General features: G+C 37.3%; 1 protein-coding gene across 1 annotated transcript; it reads right to left on the bottom strand.

Moving 5' to 3' along the window:
• Positions 1 to 16769: 16769 nt before the first annotated feature.
• LOC145112155 (protein FAR1-RELATED SEQUENCE 5-like) lies at positions 16770 to 17987 on the bottom strand. The gene has a single exon (XM_079048365.1). The coding sequence runs from the start codon at positions 17985 to 17987 to the stop codon at positions 16770 to 16772; it is 1218 nt and encodes a 405-aa protein (XP_078904491.1).
• Positions 17988 to 26093: the final 8106 nt, after the last annotated feature.

Here is a 26093-nt window from a genome sequence, read left to right as displayed (position 1 = left end):
ATCGGGAGTTCTTGAATGTGCTTCTTCTTCATCACATATAGGCTATGCTTGCATAAAATGCCATTTGTCTCATACATAGCACATGAACATGTGACACTAACTTGACCCAAAAAACGAAAGGTAACAATCCGCCAATATTTTTTATTAACGTCCAGTTGCCCAACTCTATATATGTTTTCTTCTGTAGTTTTTGTTAGAGTCTCGTGAGTCAAATTGGTAATAGCTTCGGTCCATTCTTTTTTGAAAGTATCAAACATCTTTCTTGTATAACATTGACCTGCTTTTGCTTCAATTGGATACACTGAGGAAAGAACCGGCCGCGAGTTCATAGTCTTGAAGTCTTCATCTTCTTTGGCGGCCCTTCGAGACTCAATTGCTTTGTCGTATTGTACAACGAATTCATTCAACATAGTCCTCGAGTTAACAAATCCATCAAAAAATGAATTGATACTCTCACTTCGTCCGGTTGTTGTTGTTGGATATAGTGTCTAAGTCCATAACTATATTTGGTATGTACTTGACCCGACCCGGCATGGTCCATTTGGGTTGCACTTCACCCGAACAATTTATGGATAATCGTTTGAGAATAGTATAAGTTATGATTTATTAATATATTATAAGTCCTAATATATTAATATAAAATCATATTATTTAATTAGTATTGATCTATAATTAATCTAGAATTAATTTAGAGATCAAAAGTATGACTAATTAAATATGGGCTCTTGTATTTATATAGTGTGGGCTAATGCTTATTTGGAATGGGCTAGGCTTGCATGGAAAGTCCATGGATACTCCATGGAGCTTTAACCCATGGATCTCATGGAAATGAAAAGACATGGGTATTAGGGTTTACATGAATGTAACCCTAATCCACCACACTATATAAAGGAGACTTTGGTTCTTGAAATCACACGAGTTGTGGTGAGTAAAGTAAGAGGGCCGATTTCAAGAAGGTGATTACTATTCTCTCAAAGTTCCAAGTTTGTGGTGATTTGTGATTTCCATTTGAGGCATCCACACTATTGGTGCTAGGCTCTAAAACTCCAAGCAATCAACTACAACTACAAGGTAAGTAATTCTTCTAGCTTGATTTGATTCAAGTTCCCCATGCCATGCTAGATAGGATAAGAACCTTGGAAAAATAATTATTTGCATGTATCATAGTCAAACATAGATCCAAGGTTTCTAGGGTTGCATGTACACCATAGGAGTGTTAGAATGCTCAAAAACCCATCAGTGGTATCAGAGCCAGGTTTGTTTATTTGATACTTGATGCAAAAAAAAAAAAAAACTTGAAAATCGAAGTTTTGTTCAAAAGCTCGTATCAAAATTTCAAGTTTTGTATATGTACTTACAATTCTTGAAATTTTTGATATGAACATTCATAAACATATGAGTTTAGAAGATCATAGAAATTATGTGCTAATAATTGATTAGATTAATTCTTGATCTTTATGTGTTTTAATGGAGTCCATAACTAGTTCTTAAGTTATGGATAACCAAAAGTCACATTTATAAATAACCATTAAAAGAACACATAGGTTACAAAAAATGAAGAGTCTTCATTTTTAATAACCATTAACTCATAAGTTATGAGAAATGAAAAGTTTTGAAAGTTTACAAAACTTGCCCTCAAGTTTTGGAACATGTAAAGTCATATTAAAAACTTTAGTTCCAACCCCTAGAATTTTAAAAGTTAAAATTCAACCCTTATACTTTATAATATTATAAGTTAATAATATATATATATATATATATATATATATATATATATATATATATATATATAAGATCAAGTCGTCTTACCGCTAGTACGCCTCATTCACGAAGCCGGTCTATAAGGGGGGTATAAGGTTGTTGCCTATAAAATGACAACTTAATGGGTGTCCACTCTCACCCACTGCTTCCTTGATCGGTGGAGGGTCGTTAGCCGAACGTGTAGGACAAGGATTTATAAATTCTCATTAAAAGTATAATGATAATACTAAAGTAACTAAACTTTATTGAATTCTCAATCTTAGTTATTTTAGGAAAATGTGAATAAGGTGTTAATCCATGAAATTACACTTTACACTTTGTTTAAGTCGTTAGTGGAGCGTGTGTGGTTAACCGGCACACTAACTTGAACTTAACAAGGTAGGTAAAGGGTGACTTAATGTTTATCATAGTATCGATGGAGCGTGTGTGGTTAACCGACACATCGATTGAGGGGTAATACATTAAGGGTACCAAGTAATTTGCATGGTTACTTCACACCTTGTTTTGTGATCCTCGGCATCCCAGTCACAAAACTTGAAGGGCACACTCGAGATTGAAACATGCCATTGAAGAAAGTTCAATGAATCTCAAAGAATCTAGGAGTTTCTAAACCAATTAAAACCTAATTAAATATTTCGTTTTTCATGGTGGAAATTGGTGAATCGTCATTCACCTACCTTCAAATATCTTATAGCTTAGATTACGGCATCCCTCTTCTAAGTTATAAAATATTGTGTTGGGTCCTAGCCTTAATATTACGTTTGGGTGTTTTGTTAAGGACTATCTCTATATCTAATCTAATCTATTCCCTCTTCTTTTCAGATGTCTTCCAATAACAATGCTTCTGGCTCAAACCCTACTAGCTCCTTCTCTCTCATGAATCTTTGTGGGAGAGTCATCTTTGATGGGTCCAACTTTACAGATTGGATCAGAAACATCAGGATGGTCACTCGGTATGAGAACAAAGAATATGTTCTCGACAAGGAGCTGAAGGTACCCGAGCCAACTGCTACTCCTGAAGAGTTTGCTGAATATGAGGTACATGAAAGAGATGCTACAAAAGTGGCATGCATCATGATGGCCACCATGACAGCCGAGCTCCAAAAGTCCTATGAGGACTATTATACTTTTGAGATGCACCAGGACTTGATGGACCGCTACCATCAAAGTGCTCGTCAAGAGCGATATGAAATAATCTCCTCCATGATAACAACCCGAATGAAGGATGGTGAACCCATCACGGGCCACATGCAGAAAATGCAAAGGTATGTGGACCGTTTACTGAAGCTGAATGTGAACTTCCCTGAGGAGTTAGCAATAGACATCATTTTGCACTCCTTGCCATCGTGTTATGATCAATTCCGCATGACATATCACATGAACAAGGAAGAAGTCACCGTCAGCAAACTTCAAGGACTCTTGAAGACCGCTGAAAGTGGTCTAAAGGGTAAGTCGGTTGTTACTACTCCTACTCCTACTCCAACTGCGGCCCATGTCTTGGCAATCGGGCATGGCAAAGGGAAGAAGAGAAAGAACCCTTCTAAGGGTACCAAGGGTAAGACCCTTGAAGGCTCCTCTTCAAGCAAAACCAAGAAAGGTTTTGTCACTCCTTCTGCTAACCCTAATGAGGCTGAATGCTTCTATTGCCATGAAAAGTCGCACTGGAAGCGAAACTGCCCAAAGTACCAGCAAGATTTGAAGGATGGGAAAGTAAAACCCAACCATGCAGGTATATACACTATATTGTCTAATAACTCACCTCATTCTAAGTCTTGGGTCCTTGATACAGGTTGTGGTATTCACATATGTTGTGATTTGCAGGGACTAAAAAGAAGTGAGAATGTGGAGCAGGGAAAGATAAACTTGATCATGGGAAACAGGAAAGCTTCACCTGTCACCAAGATAGGAGTTTATTCCTTAGTGCTAAATAGTGGGTTTACATTAGATTTGAATAAATGTTATTATTCTCCAGAAATGGCAAGAAATGTTATTTCCTTTCATGCATTGTATAAACAAGGTTTTACCTTTTATTTTGATAATAATAATGGTAGTGTTGATGCTTTCTTTAATAATGTTCTTTATTTTAAAGCATTACCTTGTGATGGCGTGTATGAAACTGTATCTGTTGTAGATAATCTAGGAAATAATGTATTGTGTATTAACTCTTCCACTAGCTTAGATAAAGCATCCTTATGGCATTGTCGTCTTAGACATGTAAGCAAGAAACGCATAGGCCAACTCCAAAAGGATGGAGTCTTGGAGTCATTTGACCTAAAGTCAGATGATAGTTGTGAATCTTGTTTGCTTGGTAAAATGACAAAGTCACCTTTTACTGGCACTTGTGCTAAGGGTGAAGGTTTGTTGGACCTCATACACACGGATGTGTGTGGACCCTTCAGAATCGCCACAAGAGATGCTAATCGGTTTTATGTGACTTTTACTGATGATTTTAGTAGATATGGATATGTCTACCTAATCAAGCATAAGTCAGAAACCTTTGAGAAATTCAAAGAGTTTAAGCAAGAAGTGGAGAATCAGTTGGGCAGGAACATTAAGATGCTTCGATCCGATCATGGTGGTGAGTATCTTAGTACTGAGTTCCTTGACTTTCTTAAGGAATGTGGGATTGTCTCACAATTGACACCTCCTAGGACACCACAGTTGAATGGTGTAGCTGAGAGGCGCAATCGGACCTTGTTGGACATGGTTCGTTCCATGATGAGTCGAGCTTCGCTACCAATCTCATTTTGGGGGTATGCCTTAGAGACTACCGCCCGTATCCTTAATCTAGTCCCTACAAAGAAGGTTGCCAAAACACATCACGAGGTGTGGACTGGAAAAGTTCCCAATCTAGACCACATCAAGATTTGGGGTTGCGAGGCTTTCGTGAGACGCGAGACTCACGATAAGCTCGAACCCCGAAGCGAAAGGTGTATTTTCATCGGCTACCCACATAAATCCTTTGGTTACATCTTCTACAGACCCAGTGATAATGTGGTCTTTGTAGCAAGAAGAGGATTCTTTCGAGAGAGAGAATTCATGAGCCAAGGAGATAGTGGGAGGCAAATTGACCTTGAGGAAATTCAAGAGTCAAGTGGTGAAGGAACCTCAAACCCTAGCCCTCAACCTGAGGAGGAAACTCCTGTTGAGCCGACTGAAGAATCTATACCTCTGAGGCGTTCCACCAGAGTTAGGAATGCACATGAGCATTATTATGGTTTTCATATTACTGCAGAAGGTGAGACACTTATCAGTGATAACACACTGGTAAATCTGGATGAGCCTAACAGCTATACGGAAGCCATGGCAGGCCCTGAGGCTGCTAAATGGAAAGAGGCTATGGATAGCGAGATACAGTCCATGTATGACAATCAAGTTTGGAACTTGGTTGACAATGTACCTGATCGTAAGATAGTTGGGTGCAAATGGATCTTCAAGAAGAAGACCGACATGGATGGTAATGTACACACTTATAAGGCACGACTGGTTGCAAAGGGTTATTCTCAAACTCCAGGAGTTGATTATGATGAGACCTTTTCACCAGTGGCCAAGATTAAGTCTATTAGGGTTCTGTTAGCCATTGCTGCATTTCATGATTATGAAATATGGCAAATGGATGTCAAAACCGCTTTCCTTAATGGAAAGTTGGCTGAAGATGTTTACATGGTTCAGCCAGAGGGTTTTGTCAGTACAGAGTACCCCAGTAGAGTGTGTAAGCTTGAGAAATCCATTTATGGATTAAAACAGGCACCTCGCAGATGGAATCTTTGCTTTGATGAGAAAATCAAAGAATTTGGCTTTTCAAGGAGTGAAGATGAATCTTGTGTCTATATCAAGGCTAGTGGGAGTATAGTCAGCGTTTTGGTACTGTATGTGGATGACATACTACTCATAGGAAATGACATCCCAACCCTGCAGGAAGTAAAGTCCTGGCTTGAGAAGTGTTTCGCTATGAAGGACCTTGGAGAAGCTGCCTATATCCTAGGGATAAGGATTTTGAGAAAGAGGAGTAAAAGACTAATTGGACTTAGGCAAAGCACCTATGTGGACAAAGTGTTGAAAAGGTTCAACATGCATAACTCCAAGAAAGGAGAGTTACCCATCCAGAGTAACGCCAGATTGAGTAAGACACAAAGCCCTAGTATTGAGGCTGAGATAACAGAAATGAGTCGAATACCTTATGCTTCAGCTGTAGGATCGATCATGTATGCTATGACTTGTACTCGACCTGATGTAGCCTTTGCTTTGAGCATGGTTAGCAGGTATCAGGGGAACCCTGGCAAGGCACACTGGACTGCGGTAAAGAATATCCTCAAGTACCTACGGAGGACTAAGGACTGGGTCCTTACCCTCGGTGGCAGTGAGGACTTGAGAGTTGTAGGGTACAGTGATGCTAGCTTTCAGACTGACAGGGATAATTTCCGCTCTCAGTCGGGCTGGGTCTTTACTCTAAACGGAGGGGCAATTACTTGGAAAAGTTCCAAGCAGGAGACAGTGGCTGATTCCACTTGTGAATCAGAGTATATAGCAGCAAGCGAGGCAGCAAAGGAGGCTATATGGCTAAAGAACTTCATCGGAGACCTTGGAGTTGTACCAGCTATAAAGGAGCCAATGGAGATTTTCTGTGACAGCAATAGTGCGGTTGCCTTAGCCAAGGAACCAAGAGATCATGGGAGATCCAGACACATTGACAGAAAATATCACTTCATTAGACATCGAATAGAAGAAGGAATCCTCGTGGCAAAGAGGGTATCATCAGATGAGAACCCAGCAGATCCCCTCACGAAGGGACTGACTAGGGCTAAGCATCTCCAGCATGCTCGGAGCATAGGGCTGAAGGATGATATTAGTTTTAGTAGTTAGATAATATTGAAATTTGTAAAATGTAATTGACATTTGATGATAAATAAAAGCTGTTATTTATGAGTAAAGTGTTGATGGGTTTTGAGCATTCTAACACTTCCTAAGTGTACATGCAACCCTAATAACCTCGGATCTATGTTTGTCTAATAATCATGCAAAGTTGAATTCCAAGGTTATATTCCTATCTAGCATACATGGGGAACATTTTTAACTTGAATGAAAGATAGAATAACTTACCTTGTTGTTGATTATGATCCTTGAAACCTTGTGAGCCTAGCACCCCAAGTGTGATGCCTCAAATGCTTCACACAACACCAAATGCAAAGGAGTAAACTTTGAGAGAATCTTACACTTGCAAAATCGGCTCTAGCCCTCTTGTTTCTTAGTGTCGCCAATTTTGGTGGAGAATGGGTTTCTTATATAGTGTTGACACATCTAGGGTTACACCATGTAAACCCTAATGTGTCATGACTCTTCATTTCCATGACCCATGGGTTTGTAACTCCCATGGAGCATCCATGGAGCATCCTATGGGTGGAACCCAACTTGATAATCCATGGAGCCTCTTAGCCCACTATATAAGATATGGAAGATTTACATAATCTACCCATATATTTAATTAGTTATCTTTTGATCACTTAATTAATTCTAAATTAATTCTTGATCAAACTAATTAAATAATATTATTAATATATTAGAACTTATAATATATTAATAAACCATAAGTGTTATTTCTATCATTTAGTTTATCCAATTGCATGGTGCCATGCAACCCAAATGGACCATGCCGGGTCGGGTCAAGTACATACCAGAAATAGTTATGGACTTAGACACCTTATCCAACAGTCTCCCACTTGGATAAGTCTAATAACTATAACTGCAATACTTCAGGAACCGATCGGCAATCGTAGCTCTTTCAAGGTCTCTCGGAACTGAGAAGATGATGATACGCCATTTAAGATAAGTGATCATATAATCCTCTGTTCTAGATATCAGCCGGACAAATACATGGAACAATGTCTTACTTATTGTCCAACAGTTTGTTTCCCGATTTCCGATTTGTTTGACAAAGAACTTAATTGAACACATCAACTTAGTTCTGACCGGGCCCGGTACATAGGTCAAAACAAAATCATCGAGGGGCCCAGATATCAGCTTCTAATCCAAGAAGGAACAGATAAACTTCGACTCATATGTTTGTTCTACCACTCATTGAATTATACACAAAAGCACGTTTTATAACATCGAGTTACCAATGCGTTAACATACAATCAATGCATAACCAACTCATAAGTAACAAATCATATCTCTAGGTTTGAAGACTTATATGATATTACCGTCTCACGATCACTCGAGATAAATTCCATGAAGTGATTCCAGTGAGCGTGGGTTGAGTCCAATGCTCAGAACTTATGAGCACTCATGAGTGTTGTAGCCATGTCCAACAACTTACACCTCTGCAACCAATCATGACAGTCTTGATTCATACCTACTTCCGACATATGACCGACTGTGGAGGTTCGAATAATATGATATACCAAACATAATTATTTTGGAAGTCAAAACATGCAAAAGAAATACAGTAAACGATCGACAAGAGATAGCAACACTTTACTCATAAATAAAACACCTTTTATTCATCATCTAATGTCAATTACACTTTACAAATTTCAAGGTTATCTAACTACTAAATCTAATATCATCCTTCAGCCCTATGCTCCGAGCATGCTGGAGATGCTTAACCCGAGTCAGTCCCTTCGTGAGGGGATCTGCTGGATTCTCATCCGATGATACCCTCTTTGCCACGAGGAGTCCTTCTTCTATTCGATGTCTGATGAAATGGTATTTTCTGTCGATGTGTCTGGATCTCCCGTGATCCCTTGGTTCCTTGGCTAAGGCAACTGCACTTTCACTATCACAGAAAATTTCCATTGGCTCTTTAATAGCTGGTACAACTCCAAGGTCTCCAATGAAGTTCTTCAGCCATATCGCCTCCTTTGCTGCCTCGCTAGCTGCTATATACTCTGATTCGCAAGTTGAATCAGCCACTGTCTCTTGCTTGGAACTCTTCCAAGAAATTGCTCCTCCATTTAAGGTAAAGACCCAGCCTGACTGAGAGCGGAAATTATCCCTATCAGTCTGAAAGCTAGCATCACTATACCCTACAACTCTCAAGTCTTCACTCCCACCGAGGGTAAGGACCCAGTCCTTAGTCCTCCGTAGGTACTTGAGGATATTCTTTACCGCAGTCCAGTGTGCCTTGCCAGGGTTCCCCTGATACCTGCTAACCATGCTCAAAGAAAAGGCTACATCAGGTCGAGTACACGTCATAGCATACATGATCGATCCTACAGCCGAAGCATAAGGTATTCGACTCATTTCTGCTATCTCAGCCTCAGTACTAGGGCTTTGTGTCTTACTCAATCTGGCGTTACTCTGGATGGGTAACTCTCCTTTCTTGGAGTCCTTCATGCCGAATCTCTTCAGCACCTTATCCAAGTAGGTACTCTGACTAAGTCCAATTAGTCTTTTACTCCGGTCTCTCAAGATCCTTATCCCTAGAATATAGGCAGCTTCTCCTAGGTCCTTCATAGAGAAACACTTCCCAAGCCAGGACTTAACTTCCTGCAGAGTTGGGATGTCATTTCCTATGAGTAGTATGTCATCCACATACAATACCAAAAAGCTAACTATACTCCCACTAGCCTTGACATATACACAAGATTCATCTTCACTCCTAGAAAAGCCAAATTCCTTGACTTTCTCATCAAAGCAAAGATTCCATCTGCGAGGTGCTTGCTTTAACCCATAAATGGATTTCTCAAGCTTACACACTCTATTAGGGTACTCTGTGTTGACAAAACCCTCTGGCTGACTCATGTAAACATCCTCAGCCAACTTTCCATTAAGGAAAGCGGTTTTGACATCCATTTGCCATATTTCATAGTCATGAAATGCGGCTATGGCTAACAGAACCCTAATAGACTTAATCTTGGCCACTGGAGAAAAGGTCTCATCATAATCAACTCCCGGAGTTTGTGAGAAACCCTTTGCTGTTGGATTAATGTCTAAGTCCATAACTATAATTGGTAAGACTTGACCCGACCCGGCATGGTCCATTTGGGTTGCATGGCATCATGCATTTGGATAGACTATAATGAGAGAAATAACACTTAAGGTTGGTTAATATATTATAAGTTCTAATATATTAATAAGGTTATTTAATTAGCATTGATCAAGAATTAATTTGGAATTAATTAAGTGATCAAAAGGAGACTAATTAAATATATGGGTTGATTGTGTAAATCATTCATTCTTATATATGTGGGCTTGTGATCCAAGATTCCTTATGTTGGACTAAGTCCATGGGGTGACCCATGGATACTCCATGGAGGTTAAAATCCATGGAGCATAAGGAATGGGTAAAGTTATGAGTTACATGGTGTAACCCTAATAGCCACCATATAAAAGAATCCCATGGCTCAAGAAATCGTGCACTAATGTGTGAGTGTGAGGGCTAGACGATTTCAAGGAGTGTTCAAGTTTCTCTCAAGTTATTCCAAGTGTATTTGGTGTTGTGTGAACCATTTGAGGTGTCACACTTGGGGCACTAGGCACTCAAGCTTCATGAAGACATTCTACATCAAAGAGGTATGTATTCTATCTTGTTATATTTATTATTTTGTATGCTAGATTAGGATAATACCTTGGATGTTCATAATTGTATGTATAATAGAGAAAACATAGATCCAAGGTATTTAGGGTTGCATATACACTTAGGAGTGTTAGAATGCTCATAACCCAACATTTGCAACCAGTCGTGCCTTATAAGTGTGTACATTACCATCCATGTCGGTCTTCTTCTTGAAGATCCATTTGCACCCTACAGTCTTACGACCTGGTACATTCTCAACCAAGTTCCAAACTTGATTGTCATACATGGACTGTATCTCGCTGTCCATTGCCTCTTTCCACTTGGCTGACTCAGGGCCTGCCATGGCTTCCGCATAACTGTTAGGTTCATCCAGACCTATCAGTGTCTCATCACTGATAAGTGTATCACCTTCCGCAGTAATATGGAATCCATAGTAATGCTCAGGTGCATTCCTAACCCTTGTGGAACGCCTCAGAGGTACAGACTTGTCAATTGGTTCAACAGAAGCTTCATCCTCAAGTTGAGTGCTAGGGTTTGAAGTTCCTTCACCACTTGACTCTTGAATTTCTTCAAGGTCAACTTGCCTCCCACTGTCTCCTTGGCTTATGAACTCTCTCTCTCTCTCGAAAGAAAGCCCTCCTAGCTACAAAGACCACATTCTCACTAGGTCTGTAGAAGAGGTAACCAAAGGATTTCTGTGGGTAGCCGATGAAAATACACCTCTCACTTTGAGGTTCGAGCTTATCATGAGTCTCGCGTCTCACGAAAGCCTCGCAACCCCAAATCTTAATGTGGTCTAGTTTGGGTACTTTACCAGTCCACATCTCATGAGGAGTTTTGGCAACTTTCTTTGTGGGAACTAGATTAAGGATATGGGCGGCAGTCTCTAAGGCATACCCCCAAAATGAGATTGGTAGCGAAGCTCGACTCATCATGGAACGAACCATATCCAACAAGGTTCGATTACGCCTCTCAGCTACACCATTCAATTGCGGTGTCCTGGGAGGTGTCAATTGTGAGACAATCCCACATTCCCTAAGATAGTCGAGGAACTCTGAACTAAGATACTCACCACCTCGATCGGATCGAAGCATCTTAATGTTCCTGCCCAATTGATTCTCGACTTCCTGTTTAAACTCTTTAAACCTCTCAAAAGTCTCTGACTTATGCTTTATTAAGTAGACATATCCATATCTACTGTAATCATCAGTAAAAGTCAAATAATAACGATTAGCATCCCTTGTGGCATGTTTGAAGGGCCCACACACATTCGTGTGTATAAGATCCAACAAACCTTCACCCCTCTCACAAGAACCTGTGAAGGGTGACTTTGTCATTTTTCCAAGTAAGCATGATTCGCAACTATCATCTGACTTTAGGTCAAATGACTCCAATACTCCATCCTTTTGGAGTTGGCCTATGCGTTTCTTGCTTATATGTCCAAGACGACAATGCCATAATGATGCTTTATCCAAGTTATTATCATTAACAGAATCAATACACAATACATTATTTCCTAAGTTATCAACCACATATACAGTTTCATACAAACCATCACAAGGTAATGCTTTAAAATAAAGAACATTATTAAAGAAAGCATTAATCGAACCAACTTCATTATCAAATGAAAAGGTGAAACCTTGTTTATACAATGCATGAAAGGAAATAATATTTCTTGCCATTTCTGGCGAATAACAACATTTATTCAAATCTAAACTAAACCCACTACTTAGCGATAAAGTATAAACTCCAATCTTGGTGATAGGTAAAGCTTTCCTATTCCCCATGATTAAGTTTATTCTTCCATGCTCCACATTCTCACTTCTTCTTAGTCCCTGCAAATCAGAACATATATGAATACCACAACCGGTATCAAGGACCCAAGAGTTAGAATGGGGTTAGTTATTAGATAAGATAGTGTAAATACCTGCATGGTTGGGTTTAACTTTCCCATCCTTCACATCTTGCTGGTACTTTGGGCAGTTACGCTTCCAATGTGACTTTTCATGGCAATAGAAGCATTCAGCCTCTTTAGGGTCAGAAGAAGGAGTGACAAAACCTTTCTTGGTTCCACTTGAAGAAGAGCCATCAAGGGTCCTAGCCTTGGTACCCTTCGAAGAGCTCTTCCTCTTCTTCCCTCTACCTTTCCCGATTGCCAAAACCGGGGCGGAGTTTGGAGTAGGAGTGTTAACAACCGACTTACCCTTAAGACCTGTTTCTGCGGTCTTGAGGAGTCCCTGAAGTTTGCTGAGTGTGACCTCTTCCTTATTCATGTGATATGTCATGCGGAATTGATCATAGCATGATGGTAAGGAGTGCAAAATGATATCTATTGCAAGCTCCTCAGGGAAGTTCACATTAAGCTTCAGCAACCGATCCTCATACCTTTGCATTTTCTGCATGTGGCTCGTGACGGATTCCCCGTCCTTCATCATGGTTGTTATGATAGAGCATATGATTTCATACCTCTCTTGTCGTGCACTTTGATGGTATCTTTCCATCAGATCTTGGTGCATTTCAAAAGGGTAGAAGTCCTCATAGGACTTTTGGAGTTCCGCTGTCATGGTGGCCAACATGATGCATGCCACTTTTGTAGCATCCCTTTCATGTGCCCGGAAGTCAGCGATCTCCTGGGGAGTTGCAGTGGTCTCATCAATCTCCTTAAGCTCCTTGTCAAGGACATATTCTTTGTCCTCGTAGCGGGTAATCATCCTGATGTTTCTGATCCATTCATTGAAGTTGGATCCATCAAAAGTGACTTTCCCACACAAGTTCATAAGGGTAAAGGAGCCATTAGGATTAGAGCCAGAAGCAGCATTGTTTGAAGACATCTGAAAGAAGAGAACAAGATTAGTTAGATATTAAGAGAGTCCTTAATAAAACACCCAAATGTAATATTAAGGCTAGGATCCAATCACAATATATTATAACTTAGAAGAGGTATGCCGTAACCCAAGCTATAACATATTTGAAAGGTAGGTGAATGACGATTCACCAATTTCCACCATGAAAAACGAAATATAAATATTAGGTTTTTAATTGGTTCTTAGAAATTCCTAGATTCTTTTGAGATTCAATGAACTTTTCAAAGGCATGTTTCAATCTCGAGTGTGCCCTCCAAGTTTTGTGACTGGGATACCGAGGATCACAAAACGAGGTGTGAAGTAACCATGCAAATCACTTGGTACCCTCAAGGTTTATCACTCAATCGACGTGCCGGTAAACCACACACGCTCCACCGATGCTATGGTAAACCTTAAGTCACCCTTTACCTACCTTGTTAAGTCCAAGTTAGTGTGCCGGTTAACCACACACGCTCCACCAATGACTTAAACAAAGTGTAAAGTGTAATTTCATGGATTAGCACCTTATTCACATTTTCCTAAAGTAACTAAGATTGAGAATTTAATAAAAGCACTTAGTTACTTTATAATATTCATCATACTTTTAATGAGAATTTATAAGTCCTTGTCTTACCCGTTCGGCTAACGACCCTCCACCGATCAAGGAAGCGGTGGGTGAGAGTGGACACCCATTAAGTTGCCATTTTATAGGCAACAACCTTATACCCCCCTTATAGACCGGCTTCGTGAATGAGGCGTACTAGCGGTAAGACGACTTGTTGTTATACAAATATATATTAGTAACTTATAATATTATAAAGTATAAGGGTTGAATTTTAACTTTTAAAATTCTAAGGGTTGGAACTAAAGTTTTAATCAAGACTTTACATGTTCCAAAACTTGAGGGCAAGTTTTGTAAACTTCCAAAACTTTTCATTTCTTATAACTTATGAATTAATTGAGTAATAAAAATGAAGACTCTTCATTTTTATAACTCTTGTGTTCTTTTAATGGCTTTAATAAAAGTGAGACTTTTGGTTTTCCATAACTTGAGGACAAGTTATGGACTCCATTAAAACACATTATGATCATGAATTAAACTACCATGAAGGTTACAAACAATTCCTATGATCATCTAATCTTCATAAGTTCAAGAACATGAATATGAACACTTTCAAGAATCAAAAATTACACTTAAAAAAAAACTTGTAATTTAACGATTTTTTTTTCAAGCTGTTTACACACAAAAAAAAAACAACAAGGTTATATTCCTATCTAGCATACATGGGGAACATTTTTAACTTGAATGAAATATAGAATAACTTACCTTGTTGTTGATTATGATCCTTGAAACCTTGTGAGCCTAGCACCCCAAGTGTGATGCCTCAAATGATTCACACAACACCAAATGCAAAGGAGTAAACTTTGAGAGAATCTTACACTTGCAAAATCGGCTCTAGCCCTCTTGTTTCTTAGTGTCGCCAATTTTGGTGGAGAATGGGTTTCTTATATAGTGTTGACACATCTAGGGTTACACCATGTAAACCCTAATGTGTCATGACTCTTCATTTCCATGACCCATGGGTTTGTAACTCCCATGGAGCATCCATGGAGCATCCTATGGGTGGAACCCAGCTTGATAATCCATGGAGCCTCTTAGCCCACTATATAAGATATGGAAGATTTACATAATCTACCCATATATTTAATTAGTTATCTTTTAATCACTTAATTAATTCTAAATTAATTCTTGATCAAACTAATTAAATAATATTATTAATATATTAGAACTTATAATATATTAATAAACCATAAGTGTTATTGCTCTCATTTAGTTTATCCAATTGCATGGTGCCATGCAACCCAAATGGACCATGCTGGGTCGGGTCAAGTACATACCAGAAATAGTTATGGACTTAGACACCTTATCCAACAAGTGTTGCTTTCTCTTGTCAATCGTTTACTATTATTTGTTTTTTTTGCATGTTTTGACTTCCAGAATAATTATGTTATGGTTTATATCATATTATTCAAACTCTCCACAGTCGGTCATATGTTGGAAGCAGATATGAATCAAGACTGTCATGGGTTGGCTTGTAGAGGTCTAAGATGTTAGACAAAGCGGGGCTACAACACTCATGAGTGCTCATAAGTTCTGAGTATTGGATTCAACCCACGCTCACTTGTATCACTTCATAGAATTTATCTCGAGTGATCGTGAGACGGTAATATCATATAAGTCTTCAAACCTAGAGATATGATTTGTTGCCTATGAGTTGGTTATGCATTGATTGAACGAAAACGCATTGGTAACTCGATGTTATAAACCGTGCTTTTGTGTGTAATTCAACAAGTAGTAGAGCAAACATATGAGTCGAAGTTTATCTGTTCCTTCTAGGATTAGAAGCGATATCTGGGCCCCTCGATGATTTTGTTTTGACCTATGTACCGGGCCCGGTCAGAACTAAATTGATGTGTTCAGTTAAGTTCTATGTCAAACAAATCGGAAATCGGGAAACAAATGCTGGACAATAAGCAAGACCATGTTCCATGTATTTGTCCGGCTGATATCTAGAACATAGGATTATATGATCACTTATCTAAAATGACGCTTCATAGTTCAACAGAGTTTAAAGAGCTACGATTGCTGATCGGTTCCTGAAGTCATACTTGCAACTATAGTTATTAGACTTATCCAAGTGGGAGACTGTTGGATATAGTGTCTAAGTCCATAACTATATTTGGTATGTACTTGACCCGACCCGGCATGGTCCATTTGGGTTGCACTTCACCCGAACAATTTATGGATAATCGTTTGAGAATAGTATAAGTTATGATTTATTAATATATTATAAGTCCTAATATATTAATATAAAATCATATTATTTAATTAGTATTGATCTATAATTAATCTAGAATTAATTTAGAGATCAAAAGTATGACTAATTAAATATGGGCTCTTGTATTTATATAGTGTGGGCTAATGCTTATTTGGAATGGGCTAGGCTTGCATGGAAAATCCATGGATACTCCATGGAGCTTTAACCCATGGATCTCATGGAAATGAAAAGACATGGGTATTAGGGTTTACATGAATGTAACCCTAATCCACCACACTATATAAAGGAGGCTTTGGTTCTTGAAATCACACGAGTTGTGTTGAGTAAAGTAAGAGGGCCGATTTCAAGAAGGTGATTACTATTCTCTCAAAGTTCCAAGTTTGTGGTGATTTGTGATTTCCATTTGAGGCATCCACACTATTGGTGCTAGGCTCTAAAACTCCAAGCAATCAACTACAATTACAAGGTAAGTAATTCTACTAGCTTGATTTGATTCAAGTTCCCCATGCCATGCTAGATAGGATAAGAACCTTGGAAAAATAATTATTTGCATGTATCATAGTCAAACATAGATCCAAGGTTTCTAGGGTTGCATGTACACCATATGAGTGTTAGAATGCTAAAAAACCCATCAGTTGTCATACCGGCAAAGAAAATATCCTTCAAGAAGGGTTTAGCCCAATGTATACGTTTGTTATACATGTCACTAATCCAACAATTGCTTTCCAATTCATACTTAATACGCATATCTTCCCATGTTGCTTCAAATTGTTCAATGGTGTCACTATTTACCCATTTTCTGTGCGTTTATTGAAAATCACTGTAACGGGAAACATACGATCGAAGGTGCTCAGTTTCATGCTTCCTGATATGCCATGAACAAAAACGATGTCGAGTCTTTGGAAACACTTTTTTTATTGCATTGCCCATAGCTTTGTCTTGATCAGTAATAATTGCATTCGGATACTTGCCAAACATACATTTGAGGAAATGTTCAAATAACCATTCAAATGTCTCTTCCTTTTCGTTTTCAAGCAATGCTCCACCAAAAAGTATCGACTGCCCATGATGATTCACCCCAGTAAAGGAAGCAAAAGGCATCTTGAATTTGTTAGTCATATAAGTGTCATCAAACACAACAACATCTCTAAATTTTGTATAGGCATCTCTTGATCTATCGTCAGCCCAAAAGATATTTCTAGGATACCCATCATCAGACAAATCCACGATAAAATACTGGTCACTGTCAACTAATGTTTTATCTTGAAAATGTTTTATAAGTCCATAGAACTCCTTTCCTCTATGTTGTTTTCGATGCTCAGATAAGACATCAGCACATTGCTTTGAAGTTACATCAGCTACATTTGAGGTTTTCATTGTATTAACAACCTTTTTAATCTGAGAAGGTTTCAACCCTGCTTGACCAAATTGCACCATAAGAGATTTACCTTCTATTGAACGGTGGAAATTGCTATGAGATCGATGCTTCATCACCTTCGTAGGTGTCATGGTCAATTCGTGATTGTGTGTGTCATTAAACGAATCCACCAACCACTTCCCATCGTCCTGTCTTGTTATTCGAAGCTTTGATTGACATCCGGTTCTAACATCTCTGCGACGTTTTTTCTCATTGTTACTTGAATCATTTTTGTCAATCCGTTTGAAACCTTCTTTGTTGCATACATATATCTTCCGAAAAGCCTCATTTGTTTTAGGATTTTTAATTGTGTCATCTCTACGTATACCAAAGCCATGTGAAAATGAATAATCATTATAAAATGTATAGGCATCATCGGGTGTATCAAAAACCTTTCCCAGTATCCTTTCATCATTAACATCATCTTCGTCAACATCAATGTTCACTCCGAAATTGTTAAGTTCTTCAGAGTCAAATGTTGCTTCTATAAAATCATTTGTGTCAACATTTTCATTTATATACGGTTCTATAGCCTTATCAGCTGCTTCGGTTTCAAACATCATGATCTGCACAAAACCACAAGTAAAAGACAATGAGAACTTGACCATATTAATGTCATGCCAGTAACTTTTTAGAGATAGCCTAACTTTTTCATTATATCAAAAGCAATAAATTCAACTAAATTTGATCAAACAAAAGCAATTTGGATAAAAATAGAACATATAAAATAAAAATTCAGATGATAAACAATCAGAACTAGAAAACATATGGAAAATTAATAGTTGAAAGTGAAATAATTGGTGAATTGTGAAAAGTGTTATAGCAAACCAAATAAAAGTAACATGTCACCTGTGAAAAGAAACTTCTTGGGATGGTGCAGCCACAATTTATCGTTTTTTTTTCTGGGACTCGCGATTTCTATGATTTGTTTTTTCTGTTTGAAATCGATTTCTCAACTCTCTATGAATTGAAATCATTTTTTTTCTAACTTATTAAATTGAAATCGTTTTTTTCTTACATGAAATTCCGATTTCAGAGAAACCATTTTTTTGGGAATTATGATGACTTGAAATTCCGATTTCAAAGAAATCGTTTTTGTGATCAAATGTATTTTTTTTCGTTCAATCTCATGGAGTATGGAAACAGCGTGAATAAGGAAACACGTATTGAAATCGTTTTTTTTAATTTATTTTTTTTCCAGAATATTAATCACTAATCAAAACTACATAGTTTTAATGAATGAGTATCTAAGCTTATATACCCTTAAGGGTATATTCACTTTTCCCATATATATATATATATATATATATATATATATATATATATATATATATATATATATATATATATATATATATATATATATATATATATATATATATATATATATATAGAGTGTTAGGTTCATGTGAGACGACCTAATTTTGTGAGACAGTGAGACGCAATCCTAGCCACTCATTTGGTACATAAAAAAACATTTTTAAAATGCAAAATAATTGAAAATTTTCGAAATTTTTTTTTTCAAATATTATTTTCAAAATTTATATTTTCCAAAAAAAATAAAAAAAAATACCAAAAAAAATAAAAAAATAAAAAAATAAATACATTTTTTTTACATATTCTAGTAGAATATTAGAATATTCTACATATCTGACAAATCTAGTAGAATATTCTAACATTCTAAAAATCACATTAGAATATCTACAGTGTAATATTCTATTAGAATATTTCACGTATTTAAAAAAAAAAAACAGTAATTTTTTTATTTTTTAAAATTTTTTTTAGGTAATTAATGTTCCGAAAATAATAACTAAAAAAAGAATTTTTGGATTTTTCCTTTTATTTTGCATTTTAAAATTATTTTTAGATTTGGTCTCACGGTCTCACAAAATTAGCATGGTCTCAAATGAACCTGAACCTATATATATATATATATATATATATATATATATATATATATATATATATATATATATATATATATATATATAGATATATTAAATATAATTAATCAATATTAACATAATGTTTATAAGGGTTAATGTTCAATTTGATCATTTAATTTTTTGGTTTGTGCTCATTTTGCCACTTAACTTTGTTTATGTTTAAAATGCCACCTAACTTTTTATTTCTTTCTGAAATGGTCACTATGACCCCGTGTAGCTTGTAATTACTAACGTGACTTTCTCAGGCCCACTTGGTTGTATACTTGGACTAATTAATCTGATATGACGGTATACATGGCTTTTGACACTGATCGGATTGGAAATATCATATAACAAAGACAAAACTTTATTTAAACTGAAATGTTTTATAGGTTACAAAAATCATGTGGCGGAAAATAAATTCACTCTTAAGTTCATTTGCAACCTAATTGGATCTATGTTTCACTATTGAATGCTATAATCTATGAACGTCAAAGAACCATATGGAAACTGTAGTATTTTAAAAAATCATAAATAAGTTAGGGTTTACATAACTTTTGACTATTCTTGTAAATAACAAATGAAATCCTTCTTTAAAAGCTCTTGGAAGCAAGCACCAGAAAGTTCGTGCCTCTGATGGTTCACACCCAAACTCTAGCAACTAGGAAACTTGAAGAGAGAGGAGAGGGAAGGTAATTTTCAGCTATCCTTCTAAAGGAATGAGTAGCTGAAAATGGGTTGCATAGGGACCCTATTTATAGCTGATAAGAAAACCCTAAATATCTTAGTTTGAAATATAACAATATTGTTTCAGATCCAGAATTATCTAGTTTCCTAGTTATCCATATTATCTATATGGAATATTCCAGAAACCCTAAGGAAGCCTCTAAATTTCGGCCAACCTAGGATTATTCTAGAATTCTACTCTTGTTCAACTATCGAACAATTACAGCTTTAGTCGTTGCACTTTTAATTAATCCAATTAATCCTAAAATTAATTCTAATTAATTTCTGATTAATTCTTAATTAAATAATACTATTTCTAATTAATATATTATCTACTCTAATAAATGAAAATCCATTTTGCCACATGTCAATCTCTCATGAGTTTTGACACTTGTTATTTTGTAATATTTTTGAAATAAATAATATCCACATGTCAATTTCTAGGTTTTTTTTAATTTTTAAATTCAAAATCCACATAATACATATAGCTATATAAGTAAAGTATTAAATGTAATAAATATGATCTTAAATTGCAATAAATATGTTTTTTCCTTTCCTATTTTAAAATTTAATTTTAAAAAATGTTTAATGTTTACATTTTGATATTTAATTTTTTTAATTAACCCATGTAATACATGAGTCTCACACCTAGTTCTCATAATATATTAATAAATCATTTATTACTATTTATTAATCATATAATAAGTTAATAAATTAGTATCTCTCTCTCTCTCTCTCTCTCTCTCTCTCTCTCTTTCTCTCTCTCTTTTTAAAAGTCATCCTATTCAATTACTAGGTTTGAGGGCAACCCAAAAGAACTTTGCTTTTAATTCAAGTATATACCAACTTAGTTATTGGCTTAGAAACCTAATCTAACATAAACCACTCCTGCTTTTTAAAGGTCTAACGGGGAGTAATAGTTCGATATATTTTTGCTTCGTATCTTAAGGAACAAATATCCAAGTGAAAGTCCAAGTATGCAAGTATCCTTAAACAAACACCGGGCATAGATTCCCTTTGATTTTGAACTGTAGTGTTTGTATTTCTCAAGCTCATTAACTGGAATAATGAAAATACACAATTATGCAAATCAATGATACAAGTGATATTACATGTATACGTTTTTCAAAAAACAACCACATTTTAGATTCAATTTTATACTAATGAGTTTCAATTTATTGTTAATGGCAAACATATGTTGAATGTTAAAGTTAACTACAATGGTTTTTTGTATCAATACCTTAAAGTACAAACGCGATTTGAAGTTAACTGTGTCTGATGTTGATTTCGAAGAAATGGAGTACCCATATCTAGTTTAGTACCCTTTTGGGTTGACCAATTGCAGAGTCAAAAATCTTTTTTTACTCTATTGGAAATCGATCATTAATAAGAAGCTTGAAGTTATTGATATGATATATATATATATATATATATATATATATATATATATATATATATATATATATATATATATATATATATATATATATATATATATATTTCAAACAATATAAAACTAAGGGACATGTTCATGCTGATCAAATTTGTATGTATATTGACAATTATGATTTTGAAGTTCTAGATTGGATTGTAGAGGAAACCATTCATCTCGATGAAATTGATTTCAGACATGATGAACTTTATGGGTGTGATGGTTAACATGATAATGATGATGATGACCGTAAGTATGAAGAAAATGAGGAAGATGACGAGTTTTAATGTGAAGATGATAAGGAAGAAGATGCTTTACCTAGTGATTTCAATATGGAACATGGAACCGATGAGGAGAAAATAACAACCAAGGCAAGTTATGAGGATCCATTTGTACATGTGTTGACTCCAAATACCAATGTTAAAGGAAATCAACAAGTTAAAAATTTCATTCACATAACCCCACAATGGATTGGAAGACAATGAAACTTATCTGTGGCATGTGTTTTGAAGACAAAGAAAAACTAAGAGGCTTGGTTACAAACTACTCGGTAGCAAATGGATATGATTTGCATTATGACACTAATGAGAAGAATTGAGTTTTTTCTTTATTTCTAAAGACGTACATATTTCAGAATGCTTACAAGTATAACATAACTCCATTTAACAGAAGTGCAATGTGGCCCATTACTTTGTATATACCGCCATTTCCACACAAGAAAAGATGTATGTTTAGGATACCAAAAATCAAAAGTAAAATGGGTATATATGTAAACTCATAAAATTTGAGATTAGGATTTTTGTAAAATTGATGTAACGACTAATGCTTATGTATGCTAATGGAAAGACAATTACTTATGTAATACGTAAAATGGGGACAAAATCATGATTTTGCCAAATATGCTTTAATAACCAAGTGTAAATGTCATAAATGATTGAACATGTTACATTATGTGTAACACCCAAAAATTCAAGCCAATTTAAAACTTTTTAAACAACCCAAAAACCATTAGTTATTACAAACTTGTTTTCAAAATGTATAATATCAGAGTATCCCAGAAACATAGTCATAAAAAGTGAGGAGTTGTACAATCACGCCTTTGCCCTGCCACGATCCCCTGATGCACCTGAAACAATAGACTGAAACTGTAAGCCCGAAAGCTTAGTGAGTTACCCCCAGAATACCGATACACATACAGTCCACATAACCATGTCACACAATGACATATCATAACAAACTGAACAGAACAGCATGCAATGGGTCCACAGCTTTACAAGCTGGATTACCCCTGGGCCCTCAGTACGAGTCTGGAATGCCTATCGGGCCCTCAGCTTGTATCTGGAATACCATCGAGCCCTCAGTACGAGTTTGGAATGCCTACCGGGCCCTCAGCTCGTATCTGGAATGCTCCCGAGTCCTTAGTATGAGTCTGGAATGCCTACCGGGCCCTCAGCTCATATCTGGAATGCTCCCGAGTCCTCAATATGAGTCTGGAATGCCTACCGGGCCCTCAGCTCATATCTGGAATACTCTAGGGTTTGTTGGCTACCGCACGGAGCAGTACATCCTCAACCCATCCCACATAACATATCAACATGTAACAGATAATGCACATACAGGAAATCAATCAGTATCACAGGTAGTCCTACAGACCCACCCTCTAGCATATCAAACTAGCATTCATAACCAACTCATACTCAACGTAATACAACTACTAGGATAACATATCCAATGGGCCGGCCTTGGTTCCTTAGACCCCTTAGTATAGTGAGGATAACTCACCTGACATTGCTGAAGTCCCGCAGATAAAACTCCAGCTGCTGGTTGACAGGTTCCCGAATTGTCAACATCAAACAATACCCAATTAATAATTGGGTTCCAAGCCTAAGGTCCAACTCACACTACAAGAGCCCAAAAGTAAAATAATGGGTCAAATCCCAACGTATGGCCCACTTTTCCAAATTTGGCCCAGACCCCTACATGGACTTTCCTTAAGGCCCATTCAGTTATTCCAATCCAATTCACATGGCCCATTATCACATAGTCATAAAGGCTCAATTATGGCCCATCTATGGCCCAATTTTCCAAATTGGGCCCAAGTCCTCACATGGGCCTTATCCTAAAGCCCATCTAATTACTTTGGTCCATTAATTTGTTCTTGGACAACCCATCAATAGTCCAATCACCAAAGCCCACTAGGAAGGCCCAACTCAAGGCCCATGTGAAATTAGGGTTTCACATAAAATGACAATTAGGGTTAAGTGTTTCTCACTTAACCCATTAAGGACTTAATCCATTAAGTCCCTCACTTTACTAAATAAGTCATATGGTGTGATTGGGCTTAATACACAATTCCATTCCAATGGCCCAAATGTGGGTCCCGATAAGTCCAAGCCCATAATCCTAAAATTAGGGTTTTCACATGAAATGGTTATTAGGGTTAAGTGTTTCTTACTTAACCCATTAAGGACTTAATCCATTAAGTCCATTCTTGCCTTGAGTTAGCTTGCCAATGATTATTATTTATTATTTCAAGTTATTAAATAATCTCGTGTGCGTGCCGATTAATTCTCAAGAACTAGAGTTTTATGCTATTAGGGTTTTCCAAACCCTAATTAGGGTTTCCTACCCAATACTAGCTCATTAGTCAATTGGTTGAGCATCTAGGTCACTTTGGGCCTTATTGAGCCCAATAGGGTCTTATTATGTCCATTGGGGTCTCTTTGGGCCCACTAAGGTTTCTTTTGGCCCATTAGGGTTTAGTAGTCCCTTGTCCAAACATCCAAACGAGTCACAAACAAAAGAAGGCACACCGCCACCCGACACGGCGGCCGGTGGCGGCAGCCACCACCTCACGGTGGTGGTTATAGATTTTCTTTTGATTATTCCCACACTATTACAACTTTACAGCAATACTCAACACACACACACAAAAAATACACTCACACTAATTACACACACACACTAAGCAACATACACACCCTCCATGGCGGTCTTGAGGCGACAGCCACCTGGCCGGCGGCCATGGTGGTATTTCCTTGACTTTTCTCCGACAGCAACAACCCGAGACATCCAAACTTGCGAGACACGCTGAAACACACACCCACTACACGCACACACGCCCCCATTACCCGAAAAGTAAACCCAACACCCACTGAGGTGGGTGGCGAAGGCGGCAGCACAAGAAACGGACAACAGCGGCGACAGCTTCGCGACTCTATGGACTTAACCACCATTCCACAGTGGTATGCGGCGGCCGGAGGGCGTCATCCTCCAAACGGTAGTAGTGAGGCAGCCACCGGGAAGGAAATGAAGAGGGAATAGGGTGGTTCGAACCCACTGAGTACAACAACAACAATAACGAAGAGGCGACGGTTCGCTGACCTCGTCGGCAGCTCCGTCATCAACAACGACGGCACAGCAGCGGCTGGTGGTGAGGACCCGACTGCAGGAGGATCGTCTGTTGGTCCCCCGGTGGTCTTTAGTTCCTCCGGTCCTAGAGGATTTCGCCGTTGGTCTTGGTTGATCGGAACAGGCGACATGGTGGGGTGGCGTCGGAGTTAAGAGATAGAAGAGGGGTGGTGACGGTTAGAGGGAGGTTAAGGGGAGAGTGGCGGCCGATACATGATATTAGGGTTAGGGTTAGGCTGCATGAGGGTTAGGAAGAATTTATATGAAGGCCAAATAGGGTGACGGGTTCACCCGTGTCCATCTTCAAGCATTTATATATATTACACATTTAGTCCCTCTCCATAAGAAAGCCTTTCCAACTAAGTCCCAAAATTTACTCCTTTAGTCCCTGCCTTTTAAAATCTTTTCACAATAAGAACACAAAGTTACCAATCATACCCTGGCTTTTGAAAATCTTTACAATTAAGTCTGAATTTACCGAACAGCCCCTCCCTCTACAAATCCTTTTCAATTTAAATCCAAATGATACCAAATAGTCCCTGACTTCTAAAATCCTTTGCAAAATAAATCCTGAAATTATGCTTTAACCCCTGGAGATTCACTTCTTGTCATTTGGCTTCCCGAAACCAACAACCCACTATTTGTTATTCGATTTTAGGCTCAAATAATATAAAATGATAATAATAATTACTTCCTGGGGTTCCTGATTTATTATCTAATTACTTTACTTAAAATGGGATGTTACATTATGCTTATCAATGAAAATTTTGTGTTTGAAACTCTAACCACATAAAGAATAATGAAAATAACGAAGCATAAGCTTATAGTGCATTAAAGTGGGACAAAAAGTGAGAATTATTTCTAAACGTGCTTGAGTGTCTTAACATTGTGATAAGTTCATTTAAATATTTTATGATGTGTATGAGAAGTAAAATGATGCAATTTTATTTGTACTTTCACTTTATTTAATAAGTCAGGTGGGCCCCATGACCACCATCACAAATCCCAATTTATATTCTTCCTTCAACATCACCCACTTCTTCAAGACATTGTCTGAAAAGACCACCACCAACATATATCGTCTTTCCAACAAGACGTCCACTCCCTTCTGATTTCCTTTCTTCTTTTTTCTTGTTTCTTATCTTTCCCTCCCTTTCATCTTATTCCATTACAACCCAAACCCATGATGACCCCTCACTGTGAGGTAGAATTCAACCCAA

The sequence above is a fragment of the Lactuca virosa genome, chromosome 5 (assembly GCF_052849685.1).
Source record: "Lactuca virosa cultivar CGN04683 chromosome 5, Lactuca_virosa_CGN04683_v6, whole genome shotgun sequence".
Taxonomy (NCBI): Eukaryota; Viridiplantae; Streptophyta; class Magnoliopsida; order Asterales; family Asteraceae; genus Lactuca; species Lactuca virosa.
The sequence above is the reverse complement of the archived record's forward strand: the minus strand, read 5'-3'. Positions and strand labels throughout refer to the sequence as shown.